This window comes from Cucurbita pepo, chromosome LG02 (assembly GCF_002806865.2).
Source record: "Cucurbita pepo subsp. pepo cultivar mu-cu-16 chromosome LG02, ASM280686v2, whole genome shotgun sequence".
Taxonomy (NCBI): Eukaryota; Viridiplantae; Streptophyta; class Magnoliopsida; order Cucurbitales; family Cucurbitaceae; genus Cucurbita; species Cucurbita pepo.
Genome location: NC_036639.1, coordinates 12,631,458 through 12,648,028, shown reverse-complemented (window position 1 = coordinate 12,648,028; position 16,571 = coordinate 12,631,458). Strand labels below are relative to the sequence as shown.

Genomic DNA, 16,571 nt, shown 5'->3' with positions numbered 1-16,571 from the left:
GTGCTGTGTTGAAAGTGAGAGAGGTGCAATATTATAAGTTTAGTTCTTCGACCTATATGAATTATATTGTGTTCTACATTTTATGGCTCATTTATATACTTCAACCTATGTCCATTACTTTACCCTTTTCTATCAATATATAGTGAATTACATTATTGCATATGCAACCATAAATAACTCGTATATAGGTATTTAAAAAATTGTAACTACATCGCAAATTTATTAGATCATAACTAAATTGACACTATGATAAACTTATAGGCATAGTTTAGCTAACTTAGAGATATTCAATTGAGAGGTCAAAATTCTCACCTCCATTCGTTATTAAACTTACAACATAGTAGACGTGTCGCCGATAGAGACTAAATAAAAATATACATCGAAATTCAATTTTGAACCCTTTTTTTAAAAGTTTAAAGACTAAATCAATCCAAGTAACTCGAAAAGACAACTTTTTTTAAAAGGCAGGATGAAGGCATATGGTCTACAATACACATATCTCACAGATTTACTACATCATTCTTGAATTTGACTCGTAAGGTCAGTCATAATATTTGTCATCAATGACAAATATGAAATAGATGAATGTAGCTATCATCCTCCATACAATACACATTCTTAATGTAAGCACAATAACCAACCCCGAACCCGAGCAATTGTATTCTAAAAAACAAAAGAAAATTGCTCATACCTAAGCAGGCATTCAACAGGAGTGAGATACGATACAACAGGTACAACGAGCACAAGCAACGCTTCATTCGTTCGAAGTTGCAAATTCATTTGGAGCAGTTCCTCCATCTGTGTGAATAAATATACCGCAATCATATTAGAATATAGTTTATTTAGTCCTTAAAAATTTTCTAATAGGCTCCTAAAATAATATTTTGTCTGCATTTAACATTTACATCAACATACAGCTTGAAATCAACTGGCTGTGTAATCCTTATATAATATAGTTAACAAGCCACATAGAGGTTAAACTAAGAACCAAACAATCAATTCCTATTAGACAATTAAAAGTTCGGGCACAAAATTTTAAAGTTCAAGGACCTATCGAGATTGATCGTTTTAGTTAAAGCTTGAATAGGTGAGTATACCTTCGCCGTCTGATGGAGCATAAGGAGACTTCCGGTATCGAGTTTGCTGTTGTGTTGGCTATGCAAGAGGAAAAAAAAATAGCAATCACATAAGTCCTACTCCTACTTGATGATAGTAATTATAATAAAATAAAAAAAATAAAAATAAAATAAAAAAGGCAACAAAAAAATTACCAGACTAACAAATCGTTTCACAATATTTGTATAGATGCCTTGTTAAAGTACTGGGTTATGCTTGAATTTAAGCAAAAATAGTAGCAGATATGGTAATGGCAGCACCATCCTTCCATGGATTAAAGCCATGTCTACTATTATAAGTATTCATGAATGGAGGTAATGAAGTTTCACTTTTAACATTCTAAATTTCTCCAAGAAAAAAAATCAAGCAAGATACTAAATTTAAATATTAACTACTGGATACTAAATTTGGGAATTTGAGAATTTGAAGTTAAAACTGTTATGCCCTAATCTTTTATTCAAGAGGTCAAGGTCTAAATTTTGAGAAATACAACCACTCTGTTCAGTGCATGTGTTCAAGATCTCAACCCTAAAATAATATCAAAGGTTGCATACCTGAGACAAAATCAGTAAGCACATTATTTACCAACCTGTAATTTTGGCCGAAGGGCTTCTAAAGGTCCTTTAGGCTTCTCAACTCCTTGCTGCCATTAGCCAAAATATGGAGGATATATTAGCCAATAGGTGAAGTTATGCAAACCAATTTCGAGATCGAGTAAAAATGGTGTTACGAGCGATACAATATAAATACCTTTCCCAATGCCCAATCAGCAGAATCAAAATAAGCACGTTCATGATCCTGAAGTTGAGATTCAAAAGCTTTAGACATCCATATGGAAGAATGCATGGATTTCATTGAAAATCATACTGAAAGAATGCATAATTTTTTACAGGTAACAAATCACCTTAGAAATGAGTGGTGGCTTCTTGGGAACAATCCCTCCATATTTTTTCTTTATAACTTCCTCCTGTAGAGAAAATTAGTTATCAACTTCTACAAATCGAAAATGCGTATGTATGAAGTCACGAACCTCCTTCCGAGAGGAAGACATAGATTCTTGAGATCCAACATGTCCATCTCCGTCCACTCGTCCAGTCTCTTTGATATGCTCAGACATGATTAACTAGGAAAGCTCAAATCGTTATAAAATTGCAGCCTGCAGGTAAAGTTCATCGAATCATTAGTTCGAAGTCGGGGGAAAATGAACTGGAAGTGTCTTTCAATCAATCTTCAAGAAAGCTAAAGATCAATTCAAGAGCTAGCTGCAATACATAGATAGCAACCATCAGCGCTCTACATTCATTATCAGACAGACAAAAATCAGATATAAAACAAGAGAATAGTTCATCGATAGAAAGCATAAAATCTAATATCAGAAACAGGATGTTCTACCACTCAACTTATGCAGAGTACATGATTCAAGAATTGGAAGGAAAAGAAATACAAAGAACTACACTGTTCACTCCTTTCTCCATTGATCCATTTTTAATCATTAACTTTAGAACTAAGAAGAATAAGATCTTACTTTCTCCACAAGATTGAACACGTATCCAAAAACAACTCTCCTTCCTAGTCCCCAATCACCGACTGAGACCACAGCTAAACCAGACACAATTACTACAAAACTCCAGCGATATAACACAGTGCATTCGATTACTGAGCAATACATATCGCACAGCCATTTTCTAATTCCATTGATTTCTTCACTGAATTCCATTACAATCAGAAATGCATCTACGAATCAATCTAACAACAAGATAGGAAAAAGACGAGAGAAATGCATCTACGAAGCTTACTATGGAGCGTATTGTAATAGAGAGGGAGGAGGAGGATTGAAGAGCGAAAGAAGGATTCGATATAAGAATACCTTTGAGCTGCTAAAATGGCGAGGTGGACGAAGACGATGATCTGATCTGCTCGAACCACAGATCCAAATTATTTGTTTTTGTTTTGTTTTGTTTGTTATTATTATTATTATTTATTTTATTTTTAATTTTTAATTTTCTCTTCTTGCTGAAAGTACAGGCAAATTCACATGTACATTCGTGAGCTACTTTGAACAAAATAGTGAATTTGACTTCTTTTTACTTTTTACTGGTACGGATAAATTAGTAAAAATATTATTTCCTAGTTTGAAATGGTAAAAATATTATTTCCTAGTTTGAAACGGTGCTCACCCTTTTCATCTAACATTCTTACGGTAGTTTGAAATGGTGCTCACCCTTTTCATCTAACATTCTTACGATTGGTTGAAAGTCTCATATCAGCTAATTTAGGGAATGAATGATCAAAGCATCAGCTAATTTAGGGAATGAATGATCAAAGCAAAGTCATAAGAGTTTATACTTAAAGTGGACAATATCATATCATTGTGGAGAGTCGTGTTCATCTAACATGGAATCAGAGCCATTCCCTAAAAACTTAGCCATGTCAATAGAATCTCGTGTTCATCTAACATGGAATCAAAGCAATGCCCTAAAAACTTAGCAATCTCAATAGAATTCTCAAATGTCGAACAAAAGTACTGTGAGCCTCGAAAGCATAGTAAAAAATGATTCAAACTCCAAAAGAAAAAGAGTCGATAAATTTTCTAGTAATATCACTCACTTCCGACTTTTATCGATATTTTCACAAAGCTGAGGTTTCGGCGTTGTTGTCGACACTAATATTTTAAACATCAAAGCTAATATATGTATGTATATATGTATGTATATGTATCTATATGTATATATATGTATATATGTATAGATTTAAAAGCAAATTTAGCAGCTATCAACTAATAAACACACATTCATCTTTGAAGCGACACATATTATATACAAAGATCAAAGCCCCTTCTAACCATTACACACTTTATATACATAAGAGAGCAAGTGAGCCATTGATTCTATTGCATAAAGAGTTTGAATCTAACCAAACAAGTTTCTGCTGTTTCACCACAAATGATGAACACTTCATTGCAGAAGCTAACTGGGTCGTGGCTCGTTGCTCGCTGCGAGGACCGTATGCAGCTCTTAACTTCCTTGCCATGAATGGTGTTGATGAGTCGATGACCTTCTACGCATTTCATCTGACAGTTTTCTCTCTTGTTACATCGTTTCTATCGTATCAAAGACGAGGACAATGAACTGCTGCTATCTCATGTCGATGAAGCGTGGTTGAGAATGGCTCGTCGAGTCACTTTCGTCATCTGATGTTGCGAGGTGATGAGGGGGATCCTATCAGAGAAAGTATATAATTGAAAGTTTAAAAACTTATTAGACATTTCTTAAACTTCATCGACATTTTGGATATGTAGTTGAAAGTTTAGAGACCTAAATGACACTTCTTAAACTTAAAAGATCAAATAGATATAAACCCGAAAGTTCAAAGACTAAACCTTGAAATAGCCGAACTGTAACAGCTCAAGCCCACCGCTAGCAGATATTATACTCTTTGGACTTTCCCTTTCGGGCTTCCCCTCAAAGCTTTTAAAACACGTACGCTAGAGAGAGGTTTCCGCACTCTTATAAAGAATGCTTCGTTCTCCTCTCCAACTAACGTGGGATCTCACACCAACAAATATTGATATCAAACATGACACTTCTACCTCACAGCTCCATCGAGAATCTGAGCAATTCAAACGACTAAATGCTATGCATATCAATTCTAGATATCAACCGGATCACTAACCTGATAATGACGCCGTCTTCGAATGGAAGTAAATACCCTAACCATGACATATATAGGCAGAAGAATCCCAACAATTCTCAAGATCAGCAACTGCAATACACAGAACATGAACTTGTGGCTCTTCATTGGTCTAAACAATGGAGCAAGGCCGAGCAACAAACTTACCATTAACAATGTCAGTGAATACTCTCCAGCTCCACTAATTATAATCGGTAGAGTATGGCGTAAAACAAGGAGAACGATGAACTGCAACATACAGATATGATTAGCAGTCTCAAACTGAGGATTTCAGGTCAATCCAACTGTCATAATGATAGAAATACGAGAGAAAAATAATAGGCTAAATAATATCTTAGTTGCCAATATGAACATAGCTTAGCGTTTAAAGCATCTACTCTTTTCGTGGAGGTTCGAGGTTCAAATTCATTCCTCCACATTTGTTGAACTTTTTACTCTTAGGAACGACGACTCTCCACAATGGTATGATATTGTCCGCTCTCATAGCTTTGCTTTGGGCTTCCCCAAAAGTTTTCATACCAATGGAGATGTATTCCTTACTTATAAACCCATGATCATTTCCTAAATTAGCCAATGAACAATCCTCAACAATCTTCCCCTCGAACAAATTACACTACAGAGCCTCCCCCGAGCCCTATGGAGCCATCGAACAGTCTCCTCTTAATCGAGGCTCGACTCCTTCTCTGGAGTCCTCGAACAAAGTACACTCCCTGTAACGACCCGGGAAAGAAAGAAAAAAAAAATATATATATATATATATATGTATATATATATATATATTATTAATATATATATATATATATATATATATATATATATATATATATATTAATAATANTCCAGCATGATGTTTGAAACACGTAAGTCCGGCAGTGTTTTTCAATGTTTTAACGTATTCTGAAGTTTTAAATTTTTCCGCTAGTAAAGATGAGCATGCTTAGGTTTTTATTCTGCATTAGAGATGAGCATGAGACGTTAGTGGCGACTCTAGATATGTGGAAATTTAGGGTCGTTACACTCCCTTTGTTCGACACTTGAGTCAATTTTGACTACACCTTCGAGGCTCACAACTTCTTTGTTCAACATTTGAGGATTCTATTGACATGACTAAGTTAAGGGCATGGCTCTAATACCATGTTAGAAATCACGAACCCACAATGGTATGATATTGTCCACTTTGAGTATAAGCTCTCATGGCTTTGCTTTCGGCTTCTCCAAAAGGTCTCATACCAATATAGATGTATTCCTTACTTATAAACCCATGATCATTTCCTAAATTAGCCAAGGTAAGATTCCCTCCCAACCATTCTCAACATTTACTCTTTACATTTTCATCTTTTAAGTTTCCAAATACTGTATTTTAAATTTCTTTGGTGCCTCAATAAGTCAATGAAAATGAATCAACGAGCAAAAACATGTAATACTTTTCAATCAGCAGAAAGCAAGGCCAATTACCAAGACACTTAAAATTGGTTTACAGAGATAAGGAAACTGCAAATGAAGTAAATTGAAGAGAGAGGGAATACCATTACTGCAACTATGCGGCAGCACAGTACGCTGCATGGAGAGGGACTGATGAAATCATCGAACGCGGAATCGAGATACTCGTGATCGAGCATTCCTGCAGGGACATGCTGGTTCAGCCTTGACATCTCCCAACTTCCCCTGAGACCACAATTTGATATCAAAGTGTTGAAGAAATGTATGAACAGGAACTCAATATACAAGAAAACTATATGCATTGTGGGGAGATAGGTTGGTTAATGGCTTACCTGAAATGCATTAGTGAGCTAATACCTCCATTATAAAACACATGGGGAGGTGCTGTGTACCCTGGCTTAAAGTCCTGATAAGAAAAAGGAGTTCTTGATACCATAAATTTAGCCCTGCATTAAACACATCTCTTTTTAATATAAACACAACAAACCTGGTGGCAAATCTCGCAGATTGTGTTGCCTTTCTCGTTGCACCACCGCTGAACGCACATACGATGAGCATACTGCAATTATCGACACTAATCGGAAGCTAATTATCAAGGTGAACCATCTAAACTAGCACAACAAGGAATAAGGATTGGAAAGGGAAAGGAAAACAAGAATAGCACCCCAATCTGAGCCATTATTATGACATTTGATTTAAGATATAAAGATATTGGTAGAATATATTTTGTTGTATAACTGTAATCGCACTTTCGATCCCACTTTTGTTTCTCATTCTTAACGGCCATGAATCTAGTTCTACAATTCTCTCGAAACATCGTTGAAACCAGTTTAGTCAGCTATATAGTTTTAAAAGGGGGATTCAAAAAATAGCTATCTGAGTTTTTTATAAGTAAAACCAGTTGGTATTGACTAAACTAAATCTAACCTTCAAGCTGCCACGGCAAGAGCAGGGTGTTTCCATATTTGATTCATCGTCCTCATCATGACAAATTCTGCACTCAACAAGTTTACTTGAAGGTGATATGGATTCAATATCTATATCTATGGAAGATATCATATTATCTGCATTTGTTGAGGCCATAGGATGGTAAATTATGTTTTTATCTCTCAGTAGTAGCTTCAAGGTTTGATTCAGTGAGCAACCGATCCACCAACAGCACAAAATGATCCCCCATGCTTCAATGATCCGGTAGAAATTGGTGTGAATGTTAATAAAATAAAATAAATAAGCCAAACAACAATTACAATTCTGCAGGTAATTTTATTTGCTGCAGTAACCAGCTTTCATGAGGACTCAGATTGTTTCTCAGCATAATATAACTTCAAAGATAAAGAGCAGAAAAGAAAAGACAATATGAAATTTTTGGAATTTGCGTCCCAAGGGTGGCGGGGAAACTGGTAAGGGCTTCGGAATTGGGATGTTTGGAGATATCCTCCCAAGTCTTGAGTTCAAATTCCTAGGTGAAAAAAAGTACAAATTGAAATACTTGCTGTTTTCTAAATTTAGATCAATGACGTAGCAGCCCAAATCCACCGCTAGTAGATATTGTCTTCTTTGGGCTTTTCCTTCCAGGCTTCCCCTCAAGGTTTTAAAACACGTCTATTAGGGAGAGGTTCTACACCCTTATAAGGAATGTTTTGTTTCCCCCTCTAACCGAGATCTCACAATCCACCCCTTGGGGCCCAGCGTCCTCGCTGGCACACCGCCTGGTGTCTGGCTCTGATACCATTTGTAACCGCCCTAAATTCATCATTAGTAGATATTGTCATTTTTGGACTTTTCCTTTCGGGCTTTTCCTCGAGGTTTTTAAAATGCGTCTACTAGGGAGAGATTTCTACACCCTTATAAAGAATGCTTCGTTCTCCTCCCCAACCGATGTGGGATCTCACAATCCGCCCCCCTTTGAGACTCCGCATCCTCGCTGGCACTCATTCCCTACTCCAATTGATGTGAGACCCCTCAATACACCCCCCTTCGGGTCCTAGAGCCTTTCTTGGCACACTGCCTCGTGTCCACCCCCTTCGGGGGTGTGGATTGTGAGATCCCACATCGGTTGGGGAGGAGAACTAAGCATTCTTTATAAGGGTGTAGAAACCTCTCCCTAGTAGATGCGTTTTAAAAACCTTGAGGGGAAGCTTGAAAGGGAAAGCCCAAACGGACAATATTTGATAGCGGTAGGCTTGGACTGTTACATCAACAATTCAAAGTACTTATGATCTCTAGAGATTGGCCTTCCTCAATAATAAGTAGGAACAGACCTATGGACATAATAAGAGGATTGAGCACCAGTGCTCCAGCTAGAACAATAATATTTAGCTTCATTTCAAACATTTAGTTCTTGCGACTCAAAAACGAAGTTCTCAAGACCTCTAAACTGATTCAAACGTTTGCACTAATAATTCGTAATACGTATATGTTAGCTTCTTCAAGTTCCGGCAGCAATCTAACAAAACCAAATGAATTCAAGGAAACAACAATCCAGATCAAGAAAAATCTAAAACTAACGAAAAAGCACAAAAAAAGAGACAGTGGCAGCAACCTTCAAACAACTTCCACCATCATTGGCAAATGAACAAACACATTGCAGACAAGAACTTATGAAGATCATATGAGTAAAATTAAATTCATGAGAGAAAGAGAGAAAGAAAGAGAAGGGATGCTTACATAAATGGGAATAGAATCTCTACGATAGAAGAAACAAACAACATCGGCCTTCTTTTCCTCCTGCAGCCGCTTTTCCAATGAGGAAGCAAGAGATGGAGTGTTCTTATAACTGCTCCATTACCTTGATTGACAGAAAAATGGATGATATCAGTAACCCAGTTGAACAAACAACAGATCATTTAAGGGGGAAATGCATTGAGAGAACTCAAGTTTGTGCTTTTTCTTTTTCTCCTCTCTTTACAAAAATAGCGGGAGAAGGGGAAATGCCAGAGATTCCAACGAAATTTTCCGAAATTATTTTGTTTAATCATAGATTAAAAATATATAGTTGAACAAAAAAAAAAAAAAAAAAAAAAAAAAAAAAAAAAAAAAAAAAAAAAAAAAAAAAANTAAAATTTGTTGAGAATATTTAAATATGATTTTAGTTCTTGTAAATTGAATTTGTTTTATTTTAATTATTACGTTTTAAAATACATAAATTATTTTTACTAATTTATTCTTGAAAGAACCATTAAATATTTTCTCTAAATTATTTTTTTTGATCATAAATTAAATTTATAATTTAAACAAAAATAATTATAAAAAAGTTTTTTGTGAAAATAGTGTATATGCTTCAGAACATCAAAAGGAATATCATATAATCTTCCACACAAGATGTTAAGCCTATTAAGCAATGCATGAGCACTTTTGAGTTCAAACATATCCATCTTCATCAAAATCTCAGCCTACCAAAACTCAGAGAAGCTTCCATTTTCAGAGAAATCTCAAAGAGGACAATATCTACTAATGATGGATCTAGGCCTTTACAAATGGTATTAGAGCTAGAAACCAGACGATGTGCCGCTTTCTCGCTGTTCCTCGAAGGGGATAGACACGAGGAGGTGTGCCAATAAGGACGCTAGGCCCCGAAGGGGAGTGGATTATGATGTCTCACATTAGTTGGTGAGGAGAACAAAACACCATTTATAAAGATATGGAAACCTTCCCCTAACAAACGCATTTTATAAAGCCTTGAGGAGAAGCTCAAAAGAGAAAGCCCAAAGTGGACAATATCTGCTAGCGGTGGATCTGGGCCTTTACAGAACTAAGTCTCACCGTTCATGTCGTACTGTACTGAGGTTTCGACACGGATTGAGATATCGACTTGAGCGAAGGGATTGCTTGGACTCTTGAATTTTCCAAAACCTACAACTGGTTTTAACTGATTGGTAATAATAACCTTTAAGATCTTACAGAGAAGGAGCTATTTGAGAATGGAAAGAACAAAGTAGGATACAATAATGGAAGAACAGGGCGGGTGTCCTGTCATTTAGGACTTGGTTCTTCTGTTTCTGGCTGGGGACTGCGCTCCTCATCACTTCCTTGGTATCCATTCTGCAAAATCTTGGTTTCTGAAGGCAAATTCTTCTTAGCTTTACGACTCCCTTCGATCTTCCATAGATCCCAAACTCGGGTCTTGGGCGGAGGATTGGCTTCTGCGATTGGAGCAACGAGTCCTGGCTTTCCATCATCAATAACTTCATCAATCAAACCATATACCTTTGCTTCCCAGGGATTCATGAAGTTATCACGATCCGTGTCCAATTCAATCTGCAAACGAAAACTCGTAAACATCAAGAGGGTTCCAGCAAGAAACTGAGAACCAGATAGATAGTTAAAGACACAATGTAGACGCAAACCTGCTCCAATGGTTTTCCTGTGATCCTAGACAAAATTTTGTTCAGCTTAATCTTGTGATACGCCATCTCTCGTAGCCGTATGCTCATATCTGTCGCCTGGCATGGACGGGTTAACCAGCGAATTACAAAGTGATTCGGGGAGACCATAAGTGGAAGCTCAAATCAACTTATCACATAGATCAACAGGCAATGTCAATAGGTATAAATTTTGGGGAAGTTTCCTGTATTTGATTCCATGCTGCTCTTATATGCGTAGCACCAAAACGTTGCGATCTTATATACAAGTTCACACACATATAAATCGAGTTCATAACAACTAAATTATGCAACACTCAGGACTTACTTAATTGGAAGGTGAAACAAAAGTTACAATCACGGTGAACAAAATGGCATTCACTTAACATCAAAGCACAGAAAACAATAGTCTCTACTCACTCTCCCTCCAGCTGTTCCAAGAGGTTGATGGATCATCACTCTACCATTGGGCATGCAGAATCGCTTTCCCTTCGAACCAGCAGCTAGAAGAAAAGCTCCCATGGATGCGGCAAGTCCCATACAAACCGTTGAAACATCGGCCTTGCACAACTTCATTGCATCATATATTCCCATTCCTACATGCAGCCAAAAAAAAAAATGTCGAGCAACAAACATGGATTGAAATGACACCCTTCAACATTAGAGATAGCCCAAAAGAAAAAAGTGGAATTCCAAAGATGTACTTGAGAAGCCCTTTATATGATTGAAGAATGAAGAGACCAGGGAACAAAATATAAACAAAAGGACAGTTTTTAGTTATGAGGAACAATGGAATAGACAACTGCTTCGGTAGGTACGTGGTTTCATCTGCCAGAGTTACTACAAATGAATACCGAGGCATCCGGGACGAAACTGGACTGGCTATAGAATGGGTGTTACAATTTTTTGTCTTTATAACATCCTTCTTAATAGCGTTGGAGAAATGAAACCAGCCCCACACCGAGGATCTGTTATGAACTTGAATCAGGTTATATGCATATCATCCAAGCTCTTGCCCCATAAATGCCACACCACATACCATAATTTTTATTTGGTCGATGACAAACGTTACGTCTATGGTGCTAAAAAGTAAAAACTAGCCAACTGAACACCTGACAAATAAGAATATTTTTGAAAACTAAGCATATCAAGCGGTTCGCAGATTCGAACACATGAATTGGTCTCAAATATTTTATTCACAAAACAAAATACAACAACACAACCAATAACAGACACTCTTGCCTCACAACTAGACGAATTATGATCCTTACTCAAATATGGCAGTTCCCAAGCTACTTCCAGAGTGAGAATAATAAAGTCAAAATCCATGTAACCTGATTTTTTCTCAATCTCCGACGACACTGCATCTTAAATGTTTCAATGATTCCACAATTTTGAAATATGTTTATCTTGGATTGAGAACTACATTCAATGCAAAGGGGGTGAAAGGCTGAAAGAGAAATTGTGTTCTATTATCTGAACTTGATCAACACAGAACGCAGTTGAACTCATTTGAGTAAAAAAAAAGTTGAACTATGCAATTTCCATTCTACATACGAGCGCATTGGAGCAATAAGAAACTCATTTGATGCCAAAACTAAAACCATTATAAACGAATGCAGGGAAGCAGGTTTGAACCATAAAGATTCTACGAGAACATCCTTCCAATCCAACTACTTTAGAACAGAACTATAATGCATAAGTCAGAAAAAAAAAAATAATCAAGGATTTCATGATAAAAGTAAAATGATGCAGAAAATACCAGCAGTGACAGAACCACCAGGTGAGTTGATTAACAATTTGATATCCTTTGTTGGGTCTTCAGCATCAAGAAAGAGTAGCTGGCTTATGATGAAATCTGCCGTCATGTCATCAACCTGCCAGAAGCCAATAGAAATATTCAAGTCCCAGAAACCTTTTCTTCTTCTTCTTCTTCTTCTTCTTCTTCTTCTTCTTTTCAGTTAGCAGATCATTAACAAAGACAATTCCCAAATCGTCCAAATAAAAACTCCAATCCAACGAAATCCAGAAACCAAAACCTCATAATTCAAAGGCATTAAAAAGCACAACAAACTTGCAACAAAAATCAAGGAATGGACCAAGAAGTTCATAAATCAGGAAACTATTCGAGAGATTACCTGAGAGCCCAAGAAGATGATTCGCTGGCGTAGAAGCATATTGGTTGTATCGAGCTCTTCGAATCGAGGCAGCGATGGCGCCGAAGCTGCAGAATAGTTTCCCAAGACATCCCAATTACTGGATAAGGTTGGTCTCAGAGGCGACGAACTGAGCGAGGCCTTCACCGCCGCAACGGGAACGGATTTTCTGATTCTAAAAGCATTAGAACTGGAATTAGCGCCATGAGAGTGCTTGAAAGGAGTGGAAACTGGAAAGGGAGAAGCTAAAACTCCATGGTTGAAGCACATAAGCCTGCTGTGAAGCGAAGGAGAAGGTGCATATGTGAAACTCAAATCCATTTTCGTTCCTTTCAGGGAGCCGTCAAGAAATCCAAGATTGGGGTTGCCGGAATTTGGTATCTCCAACAAAATAAACTTATTTTTCCCATTTTTTAAAATATATTTTAAATTATATACAAAATTATTTTGATTTAAATAATAACATATTTAAACCCAAATAAATTTGTATAATTTTTTTCCATTAAATTTATTTTAAAGGATTTTCATTGATTAAATTTTACCCAAATAATAAATAAAAATGAATATTTTAAAGGATAAAATGATATTTAAATAATTTATTTATTGATTTTTTTTTTTTTAATTTTGTTAAAATGCTTCGATTTTTCTAAATATTATTTTAAGAAAAGGAAAAATCTATAATTTCAAGAATTGAATAAGAACCTCTGGTTTACCGATTCCACGGATTCAGCTCCTCAAATAGAAATTAGAACGAACTCCTGATTTCATCTATCACTGTTACAGAAATCTACCATTCCGGAGCAATGGCTCTAAATCTCCATTGTTGCTGTTTATCAGCTCGTTTCATTTCTTTCCATTCAGAAGTTAGAGATTTTCGTTCCGGTTGTTTGAATCGCACTTCGAAACTGAGTGCAAATTCGCCGAAAATCTATACAATCCGTAGCTCTGCGAATTCTAGCAATCAATTGACGCTTAGAACTTGCAGGAATTGCAAGGCGCAATTTGATCCTTCCCTCAATCATCCTCGAGCTTGCCGATTTCACACTGCTCATTTTGGAGGTAACGCCTAAGTTGTTTGTAGTTCTTCCGATTTCATTTCCGTTTTTCGTTTCTGTGATGTACAATTTGAGTGTGTTAAAAGCTTTAGTTTCTTCTCTGCTTTTGATTTGATTATGATTTGTAGTCACCGTTTAGTCAGTTGTACAATGTGCTTCTTGATGGAAACTGGAAATTACATACTCCAATGTATGATTTTGTTTGCATTCCCAATAATCCTACCCTTAATAGGCATTCCATCTGTCCAATTCTCTGGCTTCACCTAGAGTTTGCTCTCATTCAGGACACAACTCCTCTTCTTTAGAGTACACCGCGTATTCGATAGAGCTCCACCACGAATCACATTGTGGATTACACAGCGTAGACCATTCCTTAGCATACCCTTAGCAATCCTCCCCTCAAACACACTTGTTTGACATTTGAGGATTCATCCACAATCCTACATGACTATGTCTATTTGAGACTATCACTTCGTTAGGTATTAGAGAATTTTACTAGACATGGCTAAGTCAGGGGCATGGTTCTTATACCACTTATCATGGACATAATCTTCCTATCGTGTGATGCCATGATATATACTCGCTCATGGCTATTCTTGAGGTGAACTCAAACCCCAACTCTTTCACCCTTTTTGTGGCTTCTTCGGACCTTAGGTGAACCCCAACTCTTTCACCCTTTTTGTGGCTTCTTCGGACCTTAGGTGAGGTTCCTTTGTCCTCAATCAAGTTTTATTTCATGTTCAACGCAGCCTTCTTCGGACCTTATGTGATACTTTGTTCGCATTCCTAACCTTCTCTTCAATTATGTTTTGGTACTTATTTCATAGTTTAAGTCCCTAGTCTTTACTTACAAAATGCCATATTAGTCCTTAAATTTTTAAAAAGTCACAATTTTGGTCCTTGTCAGGACCAAAAGGATTACTTTTTAAAATTTAGACATTTTGAAAATCAAGAATCATGTTGAAATAGTCCTAATAATCGAGGAACCAAAATGTTAACATCCAAATTTAGTTGTGCTTTGTTCAACTTCATAGCCATTTTGCGTTTCCATTTGTACAATTTAAATGCGTTTATTTAAAGCTTTGGTTGCTGCTCAGCTCTTGATTTATCCATGATTTGTAATACTTGTGTTAGTTGTAATCAAGGTGCTGCTTCATGGACACTGTAAATTGAAGGTTTATAACCTATTCTCTCATCAATTTACTTTTGGTACTTCTTTTACTTCAAATACTTGTAGATATCTGTTCATGATGCAAACAAATTAAACTTATGTTGTGTTAGGTCTCCGTTACATTATATACAAAAATATCATGATCAGGGGTTAAATAGTTTTTCTTACGAAGTTAAAAGTAGAATATATGAAAGATTAGGAACTTCCTAAACTGAAATAAGTTAAAATTCCCGAAAAAAATTGGATTTGGATCCAAATTCTAGCTCTTTACCACTGATGACTTTTTTGGCCTCTGCAAGTAAAAGCCATCTGCTTTCCCTTTTGGTTGAGTTGCTTTAAACAATAGCTTTAATCGCTTGGATTTTGAAAGCATTTACAACAACGAAACAAAGAACAAAAAACAAATAGGTATCAAACATGGCCTTAGAAATTGTGAATAATTCAAACCTTGTGATAACCAAATTTATGCTGACCGATATCGATTGGATTATCGAAAGACTGAGATTGACTGTGAAACTCAAAAATGTTCTGTTGAATCACTCAAAACGAGAAGGTTGGAATAATTTTGAGGATTGGAGATAGACTACAATTCAATTTACTACTTCCAAATCATTCTTGATTTCTTTCTGAAGGTTCAAGTTTCAACTTCTCGAGTCACTAATTGATTCCTACCTTGATTTGCACGTATTTTCTGCTCAAAACCATAACCTATTCCTGTGTTATTCTTTCTTTATACAGGTGAAACAAAGCGCAAGTTTGAAAGTGTACACACGGGAGGAACAATGGACACTCCAGACTCTGGCAAAGTCTTACAATACTGGCATTGCTGTGGGTCTGAGGATCCTTTTGATCCGGGATGTACCGCTGCTCCACACTCGTCCTACGACGACGTTTAATACCATAGATCGAACCGACAACCTTTCTCAAGGTCCCCTTCTTTCATGTAAGTCTTTAATTTCCTTTTCTTCATGAAATCATGTGTACATATTCATATCCTATCTGAAATGTTGGGTTGGGTAAATTTTTTTTTATCATCTTTCATTTGGAAATTAAGAGAATATCATTTTCGAAGATATTAAGTTTCAATTTATGTCTTCCTATTATGTAAAATATATCATATTTTCTAGTCATAATTCTCGGATATACCTCTTGAAATTGTCATTCTCAACATCATGATCTTTTCTTTCGTTTGATGCCATAAATGGGGTATGAGAATTTGAACCTTCTAACCTTGAAAGAAGAAATACATGTCAATTACTAATGAGTGACTTAAATTTGTTAGGGGTGAAAGAGGAAATTCTCTCTAAAAAAGATGCGTCGATTTTGTACATCGCATTACAATTTGTTTTCTTCAATTTTGTTAATGTCATCTTGATAGCCTACTAAAGTTAGCGAGATGCATTGTGGTGTGAATTACTTAAAATACCTATATAAATTAATTGAATTTACCAAATTTACGCAAACACACCAAATACTTGAATTTCAAATTCAATGCAATGTTCAATGCATTTGCTCACGTAATAATTTAAAAGTTTAGGGCTATTTTTGTCATTTCATTAGAGTAGAAAAAGGACATTGGGGC

At 36.3% G+C, this 16,571-nt stretch overlaps 4 protein-coding genes across 8 annotated transcripts; 1 reads left to right on the top strand and 3 right to left on the bottom strand.

Annotated features, from left to right (window-relative positions):
• Positions 1-435: 435 nt before the first annotated feature.
• Positions 436-3,077, bottom strand: LOC111788392. 2 transcript variants are annotated; one of them, XM_023668723.1, is made up of 7 exons: positions 2,984-3,077; positions 2,147-2,272; positions 2,021-2,083; positions 1,867-1,914; positions 1,706-1,759; positions 1,098-1,155; positions 436-798 (listed from the first exon to the last, which is right to left on the bottom strand). In XM_023668723.1, exons 2-7 carry the CDS (start codon positions 2,231-2,233, stop codon positions 755-757), a joined length of 354 nt encoding a protein of 117 aa, XP_023524491.1. In that variant the 5' UTR covers positions 2,234-2,272; positions 2,984-3,077; the 3' UTR covers positions 436-754. The 2 variants fall into 2 exon arrangements, with proteins under 2 accessions (XP_023524491.1, XP_023524492.1); XM_023668724.1 differs by having other exon boundaries at positions 2,913-3,003.
• An 833-nt stretch (positions 3,078-3,910) lies between these two features.
• On the bottom strand, positions 3,911-10,087 carry LOC111786585. Of its 4 annotated transcripts, XM_023666830.1 has the most exons (9): positions 10,009-10,087; positions 8,914-9,034; positions 7,174-7,240; positions 6,734-6,805; positions 6,579-6,652; positions 6,333-6,471; positions 4,954-5,034; positions 4,789-4,878; positions 3,911-4,334 (listed from the first exon to the last, which is right to left on the bottom strand). In XM_023666830.1, the coding sequence occupies exons 1-9, from the start codon at positions 10,013-10,015 to the stop codon at positions 4,251-4,253; spliced, it is 735 nt and encodes a 244-aa protein (XP_023522598.1). In that variant the 5' UTR covers positions 10,016-10,087; the 3' UTR covers positions 3,911-4,250. The 4 variants fall into 4 exon arrangements, with proteins under 4 accessions (XP_023522598.1, XP_023522591.1, XP_023522606.1 ...); XM_023666823.1 differs by lacking the exon at positions 10,009-10,087 and having other exon boundaries at positions 8,914-9,141; XM_023666838.1 differs by lacking the exon at positions 10,009-10,087 and having other exon boundaries at positions 7,174-7,424; positions 8,914-9,052.
• LOC111786575 (ATP-dependent Clp protease proteolytic subunit 3, chloroplastic) lies at positions 10,088-13,163 on the bottom strand. The gene is made up of 5 exons (XM_023666813.1): positions 12,746-13,163; positions 12,370-12,484; positions 11,028-11,203; positions 10,593-10,688; positions 10,088-10,503 (listed from the first exon to the last, which is right to left on the bottom strand). The coding sequence occupies exons 1-5, from the start codon at positions 13,082-13,084 to the stop codon at positions 10,219-10,221; spliced, it is 1,011 nt and encodes a 336-aa protein (XP_023522581.1). The 5' UTR covers positions 13,085-13,163; the 3' UTR covers positions 10,088-10,218.
• A 301-nt stretch (positions 13,164-13,464) lies between these two features.
• Positions 13,465-16,144, top strand: LOC111786627. The gene is made up of 2 exons (XM_023666865.1): positions 13,465-13,822; positions 15,728-16,144. The coding sequence occupies exons 1-2, from the start codon at positions 13,567-13,569 to the stop codon at positions 15,883-15,885; spliced, it is 414 nt and encodes a 137-aa protein (XP_023522633.1). The 5' UTR covers positions 13,465-13,566; the 3' UTR covers positions 15,886-16,144.
• Positions 16,145-16,571: the final 427 nt, after the last annotated feature.